Source organism: Ischnura elegans, chromosome 1 (assembly GCF_921293095.1).
Source record: "Ischnura elegans chromosome 1, ioIscEleg1.1, whole genome shotgun sequence".
NCBI lineage: Eukaryota > Metazoa > Arthropoda > Insecta > Odonata > Coenagrionidae > Ischnura > Ischnura elegans.
In genome coordinates, this window is record NC_060246.1 from 142,081,540 (window position 1) to 142,098,347 (window position 16,808).

At 36.2% G+C, this 16,808-nt stretch overlaps 2 protein-coding genes across 6 annotated transcripts in view; one reads left to right on the top strand and one right to left on the bottom strand.

The window, feature by feature from the left end:
- Positions 1 to 62: 62 nt before the first annotated feature.
- Positions 63 to 10,313, top strand: LOC124171180 (dual specificity mitogen-activated protein kinase kinase 6). The gene is made up of 7 exons (XM_046550322.1): positions 63 to 604; positions 680 to 737; positions 1,125 to 1,290; positions 5,743 to 5,979; positions 8,023 to 8,202; positions 8,807 to 9,027; positions 9,970 to 10,313. The coding sequence occupies exons 1-7, from the start codon at positions 598 to 600 to the stop codon at positions 10,118 to 10,120; spliced, it is 1,020 nt and encodes a 339-aa protein (XP_046406278.1). The 5' UTR covers positions 63 to 597; the 3' UTR covers positions 10,121 to 10,313.
- A 319-nt stretch (positions 10,314 to 10,632) lies between these two features.
- Positions 10,633 to 16,808, bottom strand: part of LOC124171144 (transmembrane protein 94) — a 76,882-nt gene continuing 70,706 nt past the window's right edge. For all 5 annotated transcript variants that reach the window (XM_046550296.1, XM_046550290.1, XM_046550301.1 and 2 more), the window contains 7 exons: positions 16,408 to 16,582; positions 14,792 to 14,912; positions 13,388 to 13,512; positions 12,852 to 13,143; positions 12,099 to 12,192; positions 11,239 to 11,436; positions 10,633 to 10,874 (listed from right to left, as the gene is read on the bottom strand). In XM_046550296.1, the coding sequence (XP_046406252.1) occupies positions 10,802 to 10,874; positions 11,239 to 11,436; positions 12,099 to 12,192; positions 12,852 to 13,143; positions 13,388 to 13,512; positions 14,792 to 14,912; positions 16,408 to 16,582 (1,078 nt within the window). In that variant the 3' untranslated portion in view covers positions 10,633 to 10,801. The remainder of the gene's footprint in view (positions 10,875 to 11,238; positions 11,437 to 12,098; positions 12,193 to 12,851; positions 13,144 to 13,387; positions 13,513 to 14,791; positions 14,913 to 16,407; positions 16,583 to 16,808) is intronic.

Sequence of the window (16,808 nt, forward strand, 5' to 3'; positions counted from 1 at the left end):
CATTTGTTGTGAGTGGGTGTAATTTCGTAATTTAGATTTAGTTTTCCACCGCTTTTCAAGTGAAGGTATTCAGCGCGATTCGGCGCAGTCAGTTGTTGATAGATTTCAGTGGGCGAAGTTGTTATAATTTAGATAAATGCTGGTTATTTTAGAAGATATCGAGTATTATGGTAGTTTCAGGATGTATTTCCTTCGCATTTAAATTGCATAGGCATCACAAGTATTGTATATTTATTTAATTTTGAATAATATGCCGTCCAATTAGGCCTCGTATCTTGTTTGTTATTAGGTTTGTTTTCTTGCAACTCTTTCATTTTACTTGTTAACTTTTGCTTTTGTCAACCAATAGACGGTCCAAAGTTGTAAGTGTAAAATAAGTAGTCCTTTGGATGTAATGCCATTGATAATTGTTTTGAAAGTCTGAATTGTGCCTTGGCGTCTGGGTGATTTCTAGCAATCTTTTCGTATATTAATGCGATGCAAAGTAAAATTAGACGCCCGTACCTATATACTCGCGTTTGAATGCTATCTGTGAGTGCTCGGGGTATTGTGTGAAGTCTCAGGTCTGATTGTCGTCAGAAATCCTCACCATTTGGAATGGCCGGTAATAACCATTTGTGAAATTTCTTTCTTGTAGTTAAACCTTTCATTTTGTACAACCTATTCTCTTGACAAGCAGGTCGTCGTGGAAAAAGGCCTGGCCTGAAGGTGATCGTGCCTGTGGAAGCACCTCCAGTGTAAGGAATAATTTTAAATGCTTTGATTTTGTTGCTAGAATAAATGCACTGTTCGCATGTCATTCTAGAGGTACATTTTGGCTTACGGTAGCCCCATTATTTCCTAAATACAGTATGGATTAAGGAAATCACCGAAGTTGAGAAGGTGGGACGCTTGAACTTTATATTTATCGATATCTTAACCTTCCTGGATTGAATCTTTTTCTCTGGCTGTTTTTTTATTAAGTGGATAATTTTTCTATGACTAGCAGTGCTGCTAAACAGAGATAGTTGTATCAGGATACTCGAAAACTGCAATATAGTCCTTACATCAAATTAGTTTTGCGTGCGATCTTTACCTGTACGTTTTTCACAAATCTAAATGGTTATTCTCTTTGTCTTTCACAGCACCCCACCTCGTAATCTTGACAAGAGGACTACCATAACAATAGGTGATACGACAGTGGAAGTTGAAGCAGATGATTTGGAAAAAATTGGAGACTTGGGAAGAGGAGCATATGGTGTGGTTGAGAAAATGCGACATGTCCCAAGTGGGACTGTGATGGCTGTTAAGGTACTTAACTGACGTGTGGCAGCTTTTTAATCAATAGGCTTATCCAAAGTTGAGGTACTCATGGCACAGTGGACACTTTTTGGTTGGGTCAGTCCAAGTCACGGAATTAGGTGATTGGGTCCTTTCTTGGAAAAGGGTTCCTCCATGCTTGCAACCCTGAATGTTATTACATGGGGGCCTGTTTAGAAGTCGAGGACAGAGAGTTGATTGGAGCCAATGGTGATGCTGGCCACTAGTAAACTTGCAAATGTCACCCATCCAGATCCTCTCCATTTCCACCTGTACCTCATGCTGATTTTTGGGTTACTTGCTTAACATTTGGAAGGGGTAGGTTTGCTGCTTTTAAATGCATCCTGGCATCATTGTCAGTAATTTCCCTTCAAATCTTTTAAAATACATAAAATATAGATGCCGGAAAAATATTACAAAAATGCAATGGCAAGTTACATAAGCTTTACTACTGTTTGCTTCTGGAGTTGAATATGTAGTTAGTCACACATGAGGAGTAATTTAACTTTTGAGGGACTGTTATGGTTTATAGGTATTGTCATAGAGCAATTTATTTAAGGTCTCATTCCCATGCTAAACAGCCTATGCGTTTTTGAAGAAGTTTTGGAACTGATCGATTGGGTCTCTCTGGTCAACCAGTTTCATGGTAAAGCGACCAATTTGAATTCGTTCCAAGCAGCATCTTGCTCCAACTCGACATGTAAGAAGTCTGGTGTGCACTTAGGCTTTCAAGTGAGAAAGTAAATTTTAGGAATGGATGAGGCAGGGGAGGGAGAGCTACATGTTCCTTGCTTCTTGTGGGGCCAAATGATTCCAGCAGATAAGTCAAGGGCTGCTGCAACAACTAACGAAATAAAATAACTTGCTTAGAGGCTCCAATTTCATAGATATGTTAATGGATGAGTCCTGGGAGAAGGATTTGCGCCTCTTGAAGGCAGCTGAGGCCACTGTCTTTGATGTTAAGGTGGGAAAGGGAATAAACATTCTTAATGTAACATTACTAGTTCAAAATCAATGTGCGAAGGTAGAGCAGTTGGGTTATGTAAATATAACGACAATCATCATATTTTGAGTACCACGCTTCATTTGAATTAATTTCAAATTAATGTTAGTCGCACTTCACAAATATTAACAGCTTGTATGCTAAAAGTTAATAATTAGTCTGCCTCTCTAAAAGCCAAGACAAGATCGTGCAAAATCTTCAAGAAGGTTCATGGTGATTTAGAGGTGGTAGGGAAATCATCTATATAGTCTTGTTATAATAGGGTAGTTTCCTTCATCAAAGAAAGGCATTGATTGCGTTTTGTTACCCACCATTACTGTATTCATAATATACAAATTATTTCGTTTTAGAAATACCGGTTTAGACGAATGGCAATGGTCCATTTTTATCCTCATTTGAAAAGGGCCAGATTGGCGCCCATGCGATGCCACTCCACGTGACGTCACAGGGACCTAGTTTCTATAGGAGAAGATAGGAGTTATACATCGTCTGAGATTACCAATGCATGCATGAGGCGCAGAGCTCAGGGAAACATGTCTTAATAATCACCTATTAAAACTGGCTAAGGTCGGAAAGTTTTCTTCGTTTGATAAGGTATTAATAAACCTTTTTTAAGCCAAGCGCTACCAGCCAGATGGGTACTCAGCTACCTGCTAGCATCCTGCGTCCTATCAGCGCTCAGAGCCTCGATCAAGGTCACCTCACAAGACGGGAGGGGGAACCAGAAATACGTCACTCGGAGAGATTTCCTTACCCGTCGCGTTTTCGCACGCTTGAAATTTTTCACTTTTCATTTAATCGCAAAAAATAGATATCGTCATTTAAAAATCTAAAAGCGTGAAATACGTACTCCAGGAGTAATAATCTTCCGAGATAGGCAATAAAAAAATAATAGGAAACCACCCTATTGTCTATATAGACAGTTAATATCTTTTATGATGTGAGGCACAATTTGGTTGAAGTTCTTAATATTATTAAAATTTGACATTGCAATATTTCCACCTAGAAATGTCCAATTTTACTTACATTGACAGCCCATGAGGGCTCAGGGGAGCCCTTGCCAACCTGAACAACACACCGGGGCTGGGAACCAAGCTTGTGGCTTATACGCCCGATCACCCGGGGAGGGGCTGGAGAGGAAGGAAAAAGGAAAAGAGGCGCTGCCACGATAGGAGCCCGTCGACGCCCCTGGGGTAGGATAGGGAAGGAAGGAATGGGATGGGGAAAAACACTTCAACGCTATATAAGGAAGAAGGCCCACTAAAAAGCAAAATCAAGCAAAGCTATTAGTGTTCTAACGACTTTGGAGGATCATTCTATGAGGAAGAATGATCCGACGATCAAATCATTAGATACTAGCATTGACAATTAAGTTAGAATATTGGTTGAGAGGTGTAGATGAACTTGCCCCAAAATCACCAAAAGAATTCCAAGGAAGTGATACTCAAGAGGCCTTCCCTACATCGCCCATTTCACCTCTCATACACATTTGCAGTGCACGGGTTAGGCGAGGCAAGTATGCTTGTTCTTGTGAAAACCAGTTAGAATCTTTTAGGAACATCATTGACATCTAACAGAGATTAGCAGAAAGAAAAAAGCCATATCATATTCTCGAACAACAGCTAGACCTCTGTATTCTCTAGGGTATTTACATTTTCCATTCCAATATGTGAGAGATATAGCATAATAATTCTACAACTACTCGAGGATAAAGAGTATTTTTTGGGCTGTGTAATTTGATTAGGGATGGTTGGATTGGATACATCGGATCCAAATATCTGCAGATATTGCCCTTCATTGGATACTCAGATCAAAATTCACTGAAGACATCGGATCTGGATCCGAAATTTCAAATTTATGCTTTAGTGAACGCAGCATCCCATACTAGGGAGTGGAAAGAGTTATGATCCTACCTTTGCATGTGCCATTGCACTACGATGCTTGTCCTACTCATGAACCATTTTTTTAAAAGCTCCCATAGGGGTTGTGCAACAGAATTGTAGCCGTGGCAATTTTTACGGCAAAATACGACAGGCACATAGTGTGACTCTTACAAAGAGATTGAACAACCATCGGGAGAATCTCAATGCCATAGGAAATACAACCACGTGAAAAGTGACTATGTTGCAGATTTAAAAAAAATAAACACCCTCGGCCCTGCATCACCTCATGCCTCTGATATTTTTTTTCCTTTCTGAGACCAAACAGTCCATAAATTATTATCTCCTGACGAAAATGTCAAGTTACACAAGAACAATGGAAGCGTGTTTCATCCCTGCCCCATCTCACCCACTGACCATTTTCATCGTACCTGCTTCAATTCTTCGTTTCTGGAAAAAAATGTTGGGCGAGTGACTTACTGGACCCAAAGATATCTCGATTGTTTTCAGCTATTGGATGACGTGCACAAGATTCAAAAAAGAATGAGACCAAATGCATTGGATTTCTAAAGTTTTTTTAATTGCAACAAGACTACCAATATTCAGCATTGTCCAAACAGCACAATTTTCAAAGAAACAGGCGTGGCATCAGTACCGTCAAACAAGAAGATACGGTCTGGAAACACCAACTGTATATATCACATAGGTCGCCTGGCTTCGCTTTGAAGGCAACGGCGTCACAAAATAGCAAGATCTGACATCTTCGTCCTTGACTCCCTTACTCGTAGGCAACAACGTCACAAAATAGCAAGGTATGACACGTTCATCCTTGACTCCCGAAAGTGAAAATCCACCTCACCACAACTGAAGCATTTGTGGATTAAACACAAGTATGCGATGAGAAAGTGATAAAATTCAGGGTAAACGTGTGTGAGGAAAATTAAAATTCAGTCAATGGTTTATCCGAAGATGGAAACCTAATTTCATTTCCAGAAGCAACCGTATAACAGTCTAGATGCTGAGCGTGTAAAGATTTTATCGTTTTTAATAAATAATTTGAAAGCTAAAAAAAATTATTTTTAATCAGTAAAAATATTAAAATGCATATGTAAATCTAAAAAGCATTCCTTTGATTGTGTGTACCCATAAAAAACTTGAATAATTACTTTGTTTTATGGCAGGAATTTGAAAATGCTTTTGGATTCGAAAATATCCAAATATTCGAATCCGAAAATCAAGGATCCGACCCGAATCCAGGTCCAAAAAAATCCTGTATCGGTCCATCCCTAAATTTGATGTTAATGTTCACATTCCCTGATGTAAAAATCTCATTCCAGCATGGAAGTAATTGAAGCTTTTTTTCATGAAGGTGCTTGGGATCCCCTTAGGACTACCCAATCCTTGCTTGCATTTACTTAACTTTGTCTCTCAGGCATGTGAGTGCCTTAAACTTTGAACTCTTGTGTGCTAAAGTGTTTGCAAATGAAGTTATTAGTTTCTTTTATCAATGCATGCTCCACAAATGAGTATAAATTCAACTTTCTGGCATTATCTTTGCAGAGGATAACTGCAACAGTGAATACACAAGAGCAGAAGCGACTGTTGATGGATCTTGACATCTCAATGAGGACTTCCGACTGTCCCTACACAGTGCAATTCCATGGTGCCCTTTTCCGTGAAGGCGACGTGTGGATATGTATGGAAGTAATGGACACATCACTGGACAAGTTTTATGCTAAGGTGTACCGAAATGGCCGACAGATACCTGAAGATATCCTGGGAAAAATCACACATGCAGTATGTGTTGTTAGCTTAATTTTACTATTTTCGGTGAATAAAAAACTGGCAAAGCAGTGGTGTATCCTGGAGGGTCAGGGGGCTCTGGAACCCTCCCCCCCCCCCCCCCCCCCACACCAAATTATGAAAGCGCAATTATTCTTCTTCATAAAAGAAAACAAAATATTGAAAAATCATGAATTTACAATGTATTTCTTTAAAAAAATGAAGTTATTTCGATTATGAAAAGTGTTAAAATTAGTTTAATCCCTCTACTTGGTACCCTGTTTCTAAAAACATTTTCACCGCTGGTTTTGGACCCCCCAGAACAAAATTCCTGGCTTTGCCACTGTAGCAAAGGTTAATACATGGCTATGTAGTGAGCTAAACTTCCACAGAATGTGATTTTTCCAGAAGTCTTTGCATATATTTTATGGTGGCTGGCATAATTAAGTAAAACTCCTTGTTGATGAAATGAAAATCATTATATACAGTATTTTGACGTTTCGCAGGTTTAAAATACTTCTGAGCCAGGTTTTAACTGCTGTACCAAATAAAGCTGTGTGGAATTACCAAATTTTCAATATACTTATTCAGCAATGAAGATCCACACTGTCAGCTGGCAAATCATTGAAGATATACCTGTCATTTCTCTTGTCAGCATTTATTCAAAACTAGACTCGGGCACAAAATTGAATCCATAAAAATAAAATTATTATTCAAAGAAGGTAGAAGTTTAAATGCAAAATAATAGCCTTTTAAAAATAAGTTAATGTGAAAAAATAGCTTCCACTGATGTGAGAAGACATTTAAACTCACACTAAATTTTTTTTTAATATGTTCAAATGGTATATGTACCAGTCAATGTAAGAAGTATCTAAACTACCTCTAACTAATGTAAAGAGATTGCCTGAAGTATTGTGAATTTCATTGATGAAATGTAGAATGTCATTTATGGGCTCACAACAACTTTTCATTATGTTAAGTAGAATCCATTAAGTCACGCCTGAAACAGCTAATTCCATTGCCTCATTTAATTAGGTAAATTCATATAAAAAAAAGTGTAACCCTCTTGATGAACAATCTGTGATGTTGGTGTACATACTCTGTTTCATAGGCTGCTTGTTTGTCACTAACTATGCTTATGAAAGTATACCGGGACTAGCCACGGTGATAACTTTTTACGGAGTCACCCGCAATGCACAAATAGTGCGAAAAATCCACAGAGGAAAAATCATTCGCCCGGTCAAGGCGAATGATTTTTCCTCTGTGGATTTTTCGCACTATTTGTGCATTGCGGGTGACTCCGTAAAAAGTTATCACCGTGGCTAGTCCCGGTATACTTTCATAAGTCCAGAGCGAACACCTCTAGTGTTCAAAGTTCGGGCTTTGCTCTCCGGCTGTGGCACCATGCGCACGACCTGGACTGCTAGTCGCATCATATGCTCAGCAGTCCATACCACCTTGTCCGGTATAGTCCACAAATTTCCACAGAGGAGAATGACGCCTCGGTAGCTTAACTGGCTAAAGCACTCGGCCGGAAATCGAGGGATCCGGGTTCGTATCCCGGTCAAGGCGAATGATTTTTCCTCTGTGGATTTTTCGCACTAACTATGCTTATAAAGTCATTTTATAAGTCATTTTTTATAATGTGTATTTTTTCTAGAGGTGTGGCACTTTTCTATTTTTTTATTTTTACAATGTAGTCGTCAGATTTTGAACTTAATATCATGACCTAACTTAGCTATAAACCCTTGGAAACACGCATTTTTTTTATTTTGAGTTATCTATCAAAGTAAATTAAAAAACTGATCAAAATAATAAATTTGTGTCTGCCACTAAAATCATGAAATTGGGTGGTTGGGTGAAACCCTATACCAAAATAATTGCATACTGGAGACCAAGTTGGCAATTTGAACAAATTTTTGGGTATTCAGTAAGTGTAGGTTCAGTATAGATGGATAGTAAAAATATATTCTTATCCTAACCAGTAAAATATTGCATATTTATTGTTGAAATTTTTATTTTTCATTTTGTTGACCCAGTGTTTTTTTTTCTTTACAGGTTGTCAATGCTCTGCATTACTTGTATTCTGCCTTAAGAGTGATTCACCGAGATGTGAAACCGTCAAACATTTTAATCAATAGAAAGGGGGAAGTGAAGATGTGTGATTTTGGAATCTCTGGATATCTGGTGGATTCAGTTGCCAAAACGATCGATGCTGGTTGCAAACCATACATGGCAGTAAGTTATTCATTTTTATCTCAGATTGGACAGCATGTTGTATTGTAATGAATAATTTTATAATATCTCGAAAACCAACTGAATGAGCAATACCAAACTTAACCAAAATAAGCTTATCTTGAGATAAGGAATCTTTGGTATAGTTTTGCTTTTTATCTGCATGTTAATTTTTTGTATGCAAGTAATTTTCTGTATGATATACCTTCCATAAGAGCAAATGTCAATTTGGCATTTTAAATAGTGTTTATCTCAAAAGCATATTCAATGAAGAGTTTGGCTTTTTTGCTCTGTGGTGTAGAGTGATTTTTATGGCTGAATCTCGTTCCAAAAATTTTCCTTATAAATCAGGAGTAAAATGTTTCACCTTAACTATTAGTTGTATGAAATGCTTATCCACAGTGACAGCCAGAAATTTTCATTAGGCCTAACATGTCTGATCTTTTTCTAACCAGTATAACCAAAATGTCATTTTAATCAGTGTAATTAAAAGTTCTCTTTAAAGATCTCAGTGTGTTAAGTACTGTGCACAAGCACAGAAATTGTTTGGTTAGTCTTACCTTTATTGTATGTAACTAAGGCAGTTTTTGATAAATTATCTTTACAGCCTGAAAGGATAGATCCACAAGGAAACCCATCACAGTATGACATTCGGTCTGATGTTTGGTCTTTGGGGATATCACTAATGGAGTTGGCAACTGGACGGTTTCCCTACAATTCATGGGGAACCCCATTCGAACAACTTAAGCAAGTAGTCACAGATGACCCTCCACGTTTGCCAGCCTCATCAAACTTCTCTCCTGATTTTCAAGATATTATTGCCCAGTGGTAAGTACATATGTTTATTACATCAAATTCCATTTCGTATTGAATGATTAATTGTTTGAATATGCATTTAAAAATCCTTAATTTTTTTCTTAAATTTTTAAAAGAAAACTTGTTCCCTCTGTAATGGCAATCTGTATAGCTTGTTTTAATGATTATATTGTATGTTTGTGTTTTTTAAATCTTTGCTAAATGCTTTTGCTTTTACTCAATAGAGCTAGAATTCATTGTAGCCAGAAATTTTTTGGGTACCATCAGGCCTCCTTCTAATTCAGTAAAACTAAATTTAAAATTATGACTGCATGAATTACTCCTGGAAATATCTAATGCTGCATCTCTTATTGAAAAATGCTTTTCTCCTCAGTGCAGTGGACACAGTAAACTAAGTGATTATTTCTGAGGCTGGTTATCTCTACTCTCGATGATTTCTCTGGTTTTTTGTTGTTACACTAAGTATTGCAACTCAGAAGAACTTACAATTAGTCGACTCAGAAATTTTTTTGCATAAATGCTTGTACAATTTCAAATGTGAAATCAGTTCCTTCATTTGATTTTTGCAATTTTGGTGCATATATTTTAGGGCTAACTGTGGCATCTGAGCATTGGAAGTAAAAGCTCAGTTTTTGCAAGTGCAATGGAATAAGAGTGGAAATATTTTTAAGCTTCAGTACATTTAAGCCTCCCTTTCTTTCTATACTTGTCTGACCCATTTTCTGTATTGAAATATGTTCATTGTGCATTCTCTGTGCTTGAAAAATGGTGTGGCCAACCTTCTAACCATAGTTGAATATTAAGGAACAAAATTATGCCAATTTACATCCTCTGTATGAGGAGTGTATATGCTCTCTCATTTTTAATTCCTATTTAATTAATCAATGCGTATCTTGTTTTTGTTGGTTTTCCTTTTTTACAATTGTAATTTGCTCATTTTTTCTTCTTTTGCAGCCTTCAGAAAGATTATAGATCAAGACCTTATTACAGCTCATTATTAACCCATTCATTCATATTGGCCCAAGAAAACAGAGACACAGATGTGGCCAAGTTTGTTGGTGAGATCCTTGATTTGCCTGAAGAAATTCCTAGGGATGGGAGGTAGCACTTTCCAATGTTTGTGTGACGGAAGGTTTACAAACTAATCATCACTGTTGCATAGACTTTTAATTAATTTTGAACTGAGTTGATTAATTCAGAATAATGAATTGATAGTCCTGGACATAATAGGGTGCTATTTTTTATGATAATAAAGTACTAATTGCTGTAACAATAAAAATAATAATATTTCACCGTGACCTCGTCTTTTTATTTTCCAATTATCCAATGCCATAACAATCAGGGCAATTAAGGAGGTGCAATCCCCCAAAACTGTTTTGGAGATGTGTTCTAGAGTTTATCCCCTCCAAATGAAAAACCTTAAATTGTACCCCTCTTCAAGTGAACCCCCACCCCAATCTTTGTTGTCCTTATAAGGCCTTGCATGAACATAAAAGTTTCTTCAAAAGAAAAAATTTTATTTCCCTCACCTTTACGGCGGTAATCATGGGTCTCAGCTTCCATTTCTTCACTCAAGCGTAGTAAAAATTGTAGGAATGTTGAAAAATATTTTAAGAATTATTAAAATATATTTATTCATTACATTTAATTTGTACCTACATATCATCATGCAAACAGATTGAAAGTTCAATCAACATGAGTCCATGAATGCGAAGCCCTGATTTTCTCAAAAACATTTTATAAAAATGTTGTATAATTCGGTTTTTTTTCACATAATTGAAAACATTTAGAAGGGGGAATTCATTCCAAGCTTAGTTCCAAATTCCAGCCTAGCCTTCTTTTGGTATCTTACATTTGCCCTGGAAAATTAAGAGAAAATATGCATTAATTGTAATTAAATTACATAAAAATTCAACTACTCTCAATGGTGGAAAAAAGTATGATAACAGTGAATGAAAAGTCACTTTACTATTTATAATGCTGGTAGTTATTTAAAATAGGCAGCTTAATTTGAAGTCAGATCCTTCCGCTCAATAGCCGGAATAAAACTAAGAAATTAATTTCTGCTCATGACATTCTGGCCATTAATTGAAGCAATTTTTCTTCGACAATGAAGGAAGAAATTTTTTTTTTGCACATAAACAACAAATTAATTGTGGAACTTATATTCAAATAAGTTCTACCCTAAACTAAAATTTGATTTTAAAAATATGTAAAACTTACTTATTTTCAATCCACTTAATCAACTCAGTTACAGGAAAAATTAATACTGGTGCCAGAAATCCAATAAAATGGATATGCCACGGAATATCTCCAAGCAGTAAATTGAGTGATTCATTGGCAGTATTTGTATTTTCCTCATCTAATTCAGTTTCCATTATAGAAATGGAGACTCCAGTAAAGAGTATTTGAAGACAAATTCTGCAAAGGAAGACATCAGATAATCACCCCAAATCTTGTTACTTATGCTCTCAAGGTGCACTAAAAAGTATAACCTCCTGCAAATAAAACCTTCAATTTTGGAATTAGTGAGTTGAAAAGCTATTACAAAAAAAATCATAATTTTTTGATTTCATTTGTGGTCCCTATGCCAAATTACTAATAAATGAAAATTATCTTCAGTAAATTGATGTATAATGTGAAGTCCAAAATGCTTGAAAAGGAAGAATGCATGGAAATGGAAGGAGCCCAGAACATGACAAAGAGCGTGGAAAAAAATAACAAATGGAAAATATTATACCAGAGAGAAAGGACTTATAGACAAAAGTGGATGGTTAGAAAAGGGTTAAAATAGGAACATTAATAGGAGCTCTTTGGACAAATATTTAAGAATAGATAAGCTTTATTTGCTTAACTTATTTTTAATAGGTACATATATTTTATCCCAAAAAATAAATTCTTCACATCAACATCTAGTTAAAACATTATAGTCTATTTTTTTAATACATGTCTGATTGACTAATTCTAAACATTTAAATAACATCCCAGCCAATAATAACCATCAACTGTGCAACCATTGTATTTAATATCAAATACATTTTTGACAGATGTAGTAAACATGATCAATATTCAATAAGACTTACATGATCAAGGAAACAGAAGCCCATAGCTTATTTGTGAGTGGATTTTTTTTCCATATGGGATAATGGCGATGTACAAAACCAATGGATATGGTGACTGAAAAAAATAAGCAAAGTAAATTATGAATAGGATGGGAGATTACTTCTTGAACACATTGACCACCATTCCAGTCATAGTGAATGGCAATAGGATTTTCTACAGTGGTGGATTAAGATCATAGTTTTGAGGGGGGAGAGGTAGGTTTCTCTGATCCAGGACATGGGTGTTTAAGATAGTCCATTGTTATTGACTGTAACAATATCCTGATGTGAAGGCCTTAAATTTGCTGTTTTCGGAAGGGTGAAGATAAATAAAAAGTTTTCATGCTTGTTTCTCTATTCTTATGTCGTTGAGACACCTTAGGCAGTCGCCTTGCCTGACTACTCGTATACAAATGTATTTATCTTACTCCCACAACAGTGCCATTGGATCAGTCAAAATGACCAGCTTTTTACCAAAACTTTCACCAGATGCCAAGACCATCATTATGACATCACTACATCAAAAACAGTGACTTTCATTTTAGACTCATATCAATGATATTTTGAAGTTTCATGGACCACTAATACGCAACTGATATAAAATAGGATCAGAGGAAATATGTATTCATTAAATATGAATCATGACGGTCAATATGTGAATAGCATTTGAAAAAAGCTCTTTAATGCAAGAGAAAAATCCCAAAATATTTAAAAAAAAAAAAAGATAAGACTTACCAAAATAAATAACGAGAAAGAAAGTTGCAAGTAGTTGTGCAAGGCATATTCCATTACCATGATCATAGCCCCATCCACCCCATTCATCCCAATTAGGCCTTAAACTGCCTCTGTCCTCACTAGGGGACAAGAGAGGATACACCATTGAACAGGTGGTATTCACACCCACCCTTGCCATGGCGGAAGCAACTTTGGCACATAAATGACTGAGCGTGATCCCAGATAACAGGATCACGATAAAAACTGATGGAAGGAACTTAGCTCCATAACACCATAACACAAGCAAGGCTACCTGAAATAAAGCATGAAATTTTTTGGGTGAAAAGAAAGATATTTTTACTTAATAAACTTATTATGATATGTGCTTATGTAGCACACAAATCAACATTTTCATATTCATTTCATTTTCTTTAAAAGAAAAAGCAAATGAAATTGAGTTGTAAAGCATTTTGGCATTGAAATTACTACAAGGTATATCATTGAAAAAAAATAATGAAGCTGTAGGGATTATTTTGCAAAATAAAACAAATACTTGCCTCCATAGTTACATGGCTCTGTCCCTTTCCTGTAGCCCGATGCATTACCTTCGGATCAGTGGGAGTGCCAATTAAGGACATTGCCAAGATGGGTATTATCACACAAATCAGCCATAACACTTGTCCTGTAAAATATTAGAAAAAAAAGCATGAAGGGTACGATGGAATGAAAAAATAAATGGCAGAAGGAATGACAAAAAATGTTGAGGTATGTCAATGAGATCAGAAAGTTACTAAATTATACGAGAACTGGTCCTGAAATCTTAAGAAAAATGAAAATCAACGAAAAATTGGCATGCAAGAATTGGCATTATCAATAAATACTTCCATACTAACGGCTTCCCCTACAATTTCTGACCATTTTTGAGGCATTGATATGAAAAAATATATGCGTTTTATTCGCATAAAAAATAGATTTATGTGTATTGAGTACCTACTATGAATTTATAAAATGACCTCAGGGGGACTATACTAAGTAGTAATTTTAATGCTAAAAAATTAGCTATTACTGGCAGAAGTTTTAATCCATCATGGCTGATGTCTATTTACCCAAAAACTACAGTGACTCAGACCAATAAAATGTACGACAATTGTTTTTTATTGCTGACATTTTGCAACTCTTAAGTAAAATTAAGTCAGAACATGGAAACTGATTCAAAAATAAAATATCATATGTAGTTTTAAGACTGAATGGCATCATTTCCCAGATATTAGGTAGAATTCCAATCAAGAAAAATGTGGAAAATGCAGCAGCATCTACAAGAAGCTCCACAGAAAAAGAAGTCTTTTCTGGTATTTAACTAACTTAAAAGCCAAACATTTTTGTGATAAGATGATAGTGGGTCAAAAGGGAGAGGAAACATGATTAGGAAATAATAAAATGAAATTTTTACTTTTTTAACTGCTCATTTTCTTTCACTTCACAACCAAAGTTCCCAAGGCCCAACCTTAACCTAAGAACTCATTGAGTAAAACTCTTGGACTTCTTGTCCCTCTCAGGGTAGAGCTAGACATTCATGAAAACCAACAATGCCACCCAACTGGTGAAATAAACCCACCCAAAAGTTAATATGCTCAAACTGTCATGATGCTAACTTCTAATTTCCCAGTTTTCATGTAACCTCAATTAATTTTTATGTGCCCTTATGCGGTCAAGAGTAAAATCACCAGGTTGATACAGACTTTTAATTGTTCTTGACTACATACAGAATTGAAGACCAGACATCAGAGAGCTACAAGTTACAAATATGTAGGGACCTCATAAAATAAAATTCATGGACCAACAGGGAAAAATGCGAACAAATTACTAAACAGTAAACTTTTCCAATCATTTATATCAATAAATTAAAATCATTAAAAACAATACAAATTCTTACTAGGTAATGTATACAGGTACTACCTTACCTGTTGAGAAAACAGGTGGGAGCATTAGCAAAACTCCTAAAAACTGTACAAGACTTAGGGAAACCACACAACTCATCCAGAACTGCACAACATTCCAAACACACTGCATGTAATGCCTTGACTACAAAAAAAAGAAGAAAAGGAAATAAATCCTTTGATGTTCAAACACAATAAATGCAGAGGATTTTTTGGGTTGTTTCATTATAAAGGCACAAAAATTCCAACATTTAGAGAATAACGTACACATAAAATCACTTTATTCGGTGGCGTTAAAACGTGATGATTAAGATAAAATATTTTTTTAATGGTTCACTATGGAAAGATAAAAGCAATTTTATGATCCTAGTTGTAACTGGAATATTTTATATTTGTGACAACATATGATGACATAGCAGAACATTGCAAAACATAAGCTTTGGTTCAATCCATAGCACATGCTACGCTATGATACAGATTTTGAAGTATAGATATTTATTATGTTCACTAAGGAAAGAAACATTTTCCTGGGATACTGTTCCCATGAGTGACAGGTATACATAAAGCTACAAACCGGCAAAACAAAAGGTACTATCAAGTGCAAATGGACTTCTCTGGATTCCTACTGGTTGTCATGCTGAAAAAGGCCAGGAAAGTATCTGTTCCGCCATGAAATCTATATCAAGTCCAACTGAACTTGAAGCAACATCACAAGAATACCTTTTTTATTTTCATAATACAACCATAGAACTATTACTAACACATTCGCTGTGGTGGGTCACACTTGACTTTCTCCCTCCGCGTTGACAAATTTAAAATTTTACTTCATTTTGTGTCTGTCGCCATTTTGCAAAATAAGACATAAAACTTGGTGTGTCTATAGTATACATGTCATATAAGTAGTGCAATTGGTGCGCCACTGGGGCAGACTTTGAGATACCATGCAAAATGGCCAACTTTGACAAAAATTAATTGTATTACATAGTATCACCAGGGTAGCTCTGTCTGACACTAGCCTCAGTCTAATTACAACAATACTAAGGCCCAGAAATTAGTCTAGTCAAGACCTAGAATTGGGCTAATGCCACATTCTTGAGGCACTGTACTGGGAGGACCTCAAAATAAAGGTCCCTGGCATAGTCCTTAGCTGCCTGAAAGGTGGTTCCTTAATATTCCTTCACTTCCGATCCACGCACACCCATTGACGGGAGGCTGCTGAGTGAAGTGCAACCTCTGTGCAGAGGCTATAAAATAAATCTAGGTAAAACCCATTGGTGGGTCACACCACCCTGAATGATGTACACCAGTGACCCATCGTTGGGACCCATCATAGTCTGAACTCGGCAAGGGTGATTCCGGCAAGCTCCACAGCACACATGTTAATGAATTGCATCTGCACATATAGCTTTATACATATGCACATAAAAGTGGAGCCCATTTACCAAAAAGTATCATATCATAAAGGAGAAGAAGGCATAGATATTAAATTTTTTGAAATTATATTTGAAATGTAAAAAAATTAAATTAGGGTGAAATTCTATGGAGGTAATCTGAAAATAAATGCCAAAGAACTTTCGTGTCAAATTTGAGTATAATTATACACAAAAAATAACACTAAATGGAATAAAATGTGAACAGACCTCCATGATCAAATGAAAGATGGAGATGGGAGCATCACGCACAAATGATAATGAGCACACTATGGAACTCAATGTTTGGCTCAGTTCTACTGGAGATGGGCCACAATCAGGACTAGTTGGCACATAGACTGGAACTTTCTGGCAAACTTGTGGATAGAGAGGTTCAACCCCCAAACTGAAAGAGACATTTAAAGTTCGTCAGACTAGCTGATTCTCAGGTACCCAAGAATGGCAACCTTAAATATACTATTGTCTCTCTGTACATCACAACAGTTACCACAAGCATTCTTCTGAGATAACCACCAAGACTAAAACAAACCATTCATAACCTCCATAAGAATGCCATTGTCTCACCACCAAATCCGGCCACTAATAATAACTATTAATATGATCCAATTTTA